Source organism: Myotis brandtii, unplaced genomic scaffold (assembly GCF_000412655.1).
Source record: "Myotis brandtii unplaced genomic scaffold, ASM41265v1 scaffold633, whole genome shotgun sequence".
Classification (NCBI taxonomy): domain Eukaryota; kingdom Metazoa; phylum Chordata; class Mammalia; order Chiroptera; family Vespertilionidae; genus Myotis; species Myotis brandtii.
Window position 1 is genome coordinate 2,149,802 of NW_005370423.1, and position 1,473 is coordinate 2,151,274.

The 1,473-nt window shown below is 60.4% G+C and overlaps 1 protein-coding gene across 1 annotated transcript in view; it reads left to right on the plus strand.

Annotated features, from left to right (window-relative positions):
• Nucleotides 1-1,473, plus strand: part of LOC102252067 (sal-like protein 1) — a 25,753-nt gene that overhangs the window by 5,541 nt on the left and 18,739 nt on the right. The window contains 2 exon segments of the mRNA XM_014528397.1: nucleotides 2-159; nucleotides 1,106-1,473. Of these exon segments, the coding sequence (XP_014383883.1) occupies nucleotides 2-159; nucleotides 1,106-1,473 (526 nt within the window).

The following is a 1,473-nucleotide window of genomic DNA, read 5'->3' on the forward strand; positions in this document are numbered from 1 at the left end:
GTCCCCGGTGCTGCTGCCGGCCCTGCCCCGGAGAACTCCCAAGCAACACTACTGCAACACGTGCGGCAAGACCTTCTCCTCGTCCAGCGCCCTGCAGATCCACGAGCGGACTCACACCGGGGAGAAGCCCTTCGCGTGTACTATCTGCGGAAGAGCGTTGAAGTGGTGGCTGTGTGGGTGGGGCTCATGGCGGGACCAGGCCGGGCTGCAGCTGGCGGAGGGTCGCCGTGCATCGAATCATTTGGTACCTGAGCGAAACGGCGGCCCGCCTCCCTTGTCTCGTTAAGTGCACCAAATGAATGGCTTCACCTACCGGGGAAGACAGCCCGGTTGCCATGGGGTATTGATTAAAGCCTCCACCGGGCCTGTGGGCTGCTCCGATCGCTTAATAATTGCAGCTCTCCGCGGGCCGTGCATCTCCTGCTCATAAGCGTGCAGGCCCGCACGGTTTGTTTTTCCAGGCGCAGTGGCGTCAGCCCTCCGCTCGCGGGCATTATGATAATCGATGAGGCAACACTTCCTGCTGATAGGTGTTGGCAATCAGGCAGATATGCTTACATGAATCTAGAGCAACAGTTGAGCATGCTCCCTGTGTACAGTTTCTGTTGACAGAGGATGTCCCTAGAGATCGCTGCCAGCCGTGCGGGAGAAATAATGACTTTCTGGCGTTTTCTCTCTGTGCACGGGGCCCTCCATCAGCGGGGGCTACTCTCTCCCCCTCTGAAAAGGACGTGTCTAGGGGAAAGGGTGTCAGAGACAATCCTGACCATTGCAATGAGAGTGGACATAACAATTCTCACCCTGGACCGCGCTCTCCGTGACCACCTGGCTCGCGGGAGGCCATTATAAGCGAAATGGGGGCAATAAAAACGGAGTAAGGGAGGCACGTTTTCCCGGGAACAGGAGAGGCGGCCCCGGCCGCAGGGAGCGAACGGGTTATTACCGGTCTTCGGAGAGGACGGTCCCGTTACCTCGTCCACCGTCTGGCACGTAATAAGAACGGACATTTCGGCCACTGGCTTTGCTGAGTGTTGTTGGGGTGGGAGTGGCCACCGATTCAGCTACTAAGCGTCTCCCTTCCTTTCTCTCTTTTTTTTCTTTTTCCCTCTCGCTCTCTCCCCTTGCAGGTCCACATGGGCACCCACATGTGGAACAGCACCCCCGCGCGGCGGGGCCGGCGGCTCTCTGTGGACGGCCCCATGACATTCCTCGGAGGCAATCCCGTCAAGTTCCCCGAAATGTTCCAGAAGGACCTGGCGGCCCGGTCGGGCAGCGGCGATCCTTCCAGTTTCTGGAACCAGTACGCGGCAGCGCTCTCCAACGGGCTGGCCATGAAGGCCAACGAGATCTCCGTCATCCAGAACGGCGGCGTCCCTCCCGTCCCCGGCAGCCTGGGCAGCGGGAGCAGCTCGCCCATCAGTGGCCTGACGGGCAACCTGGAGAAGCTCCCCAGCTCCGAGCCCAGCGCGCCCC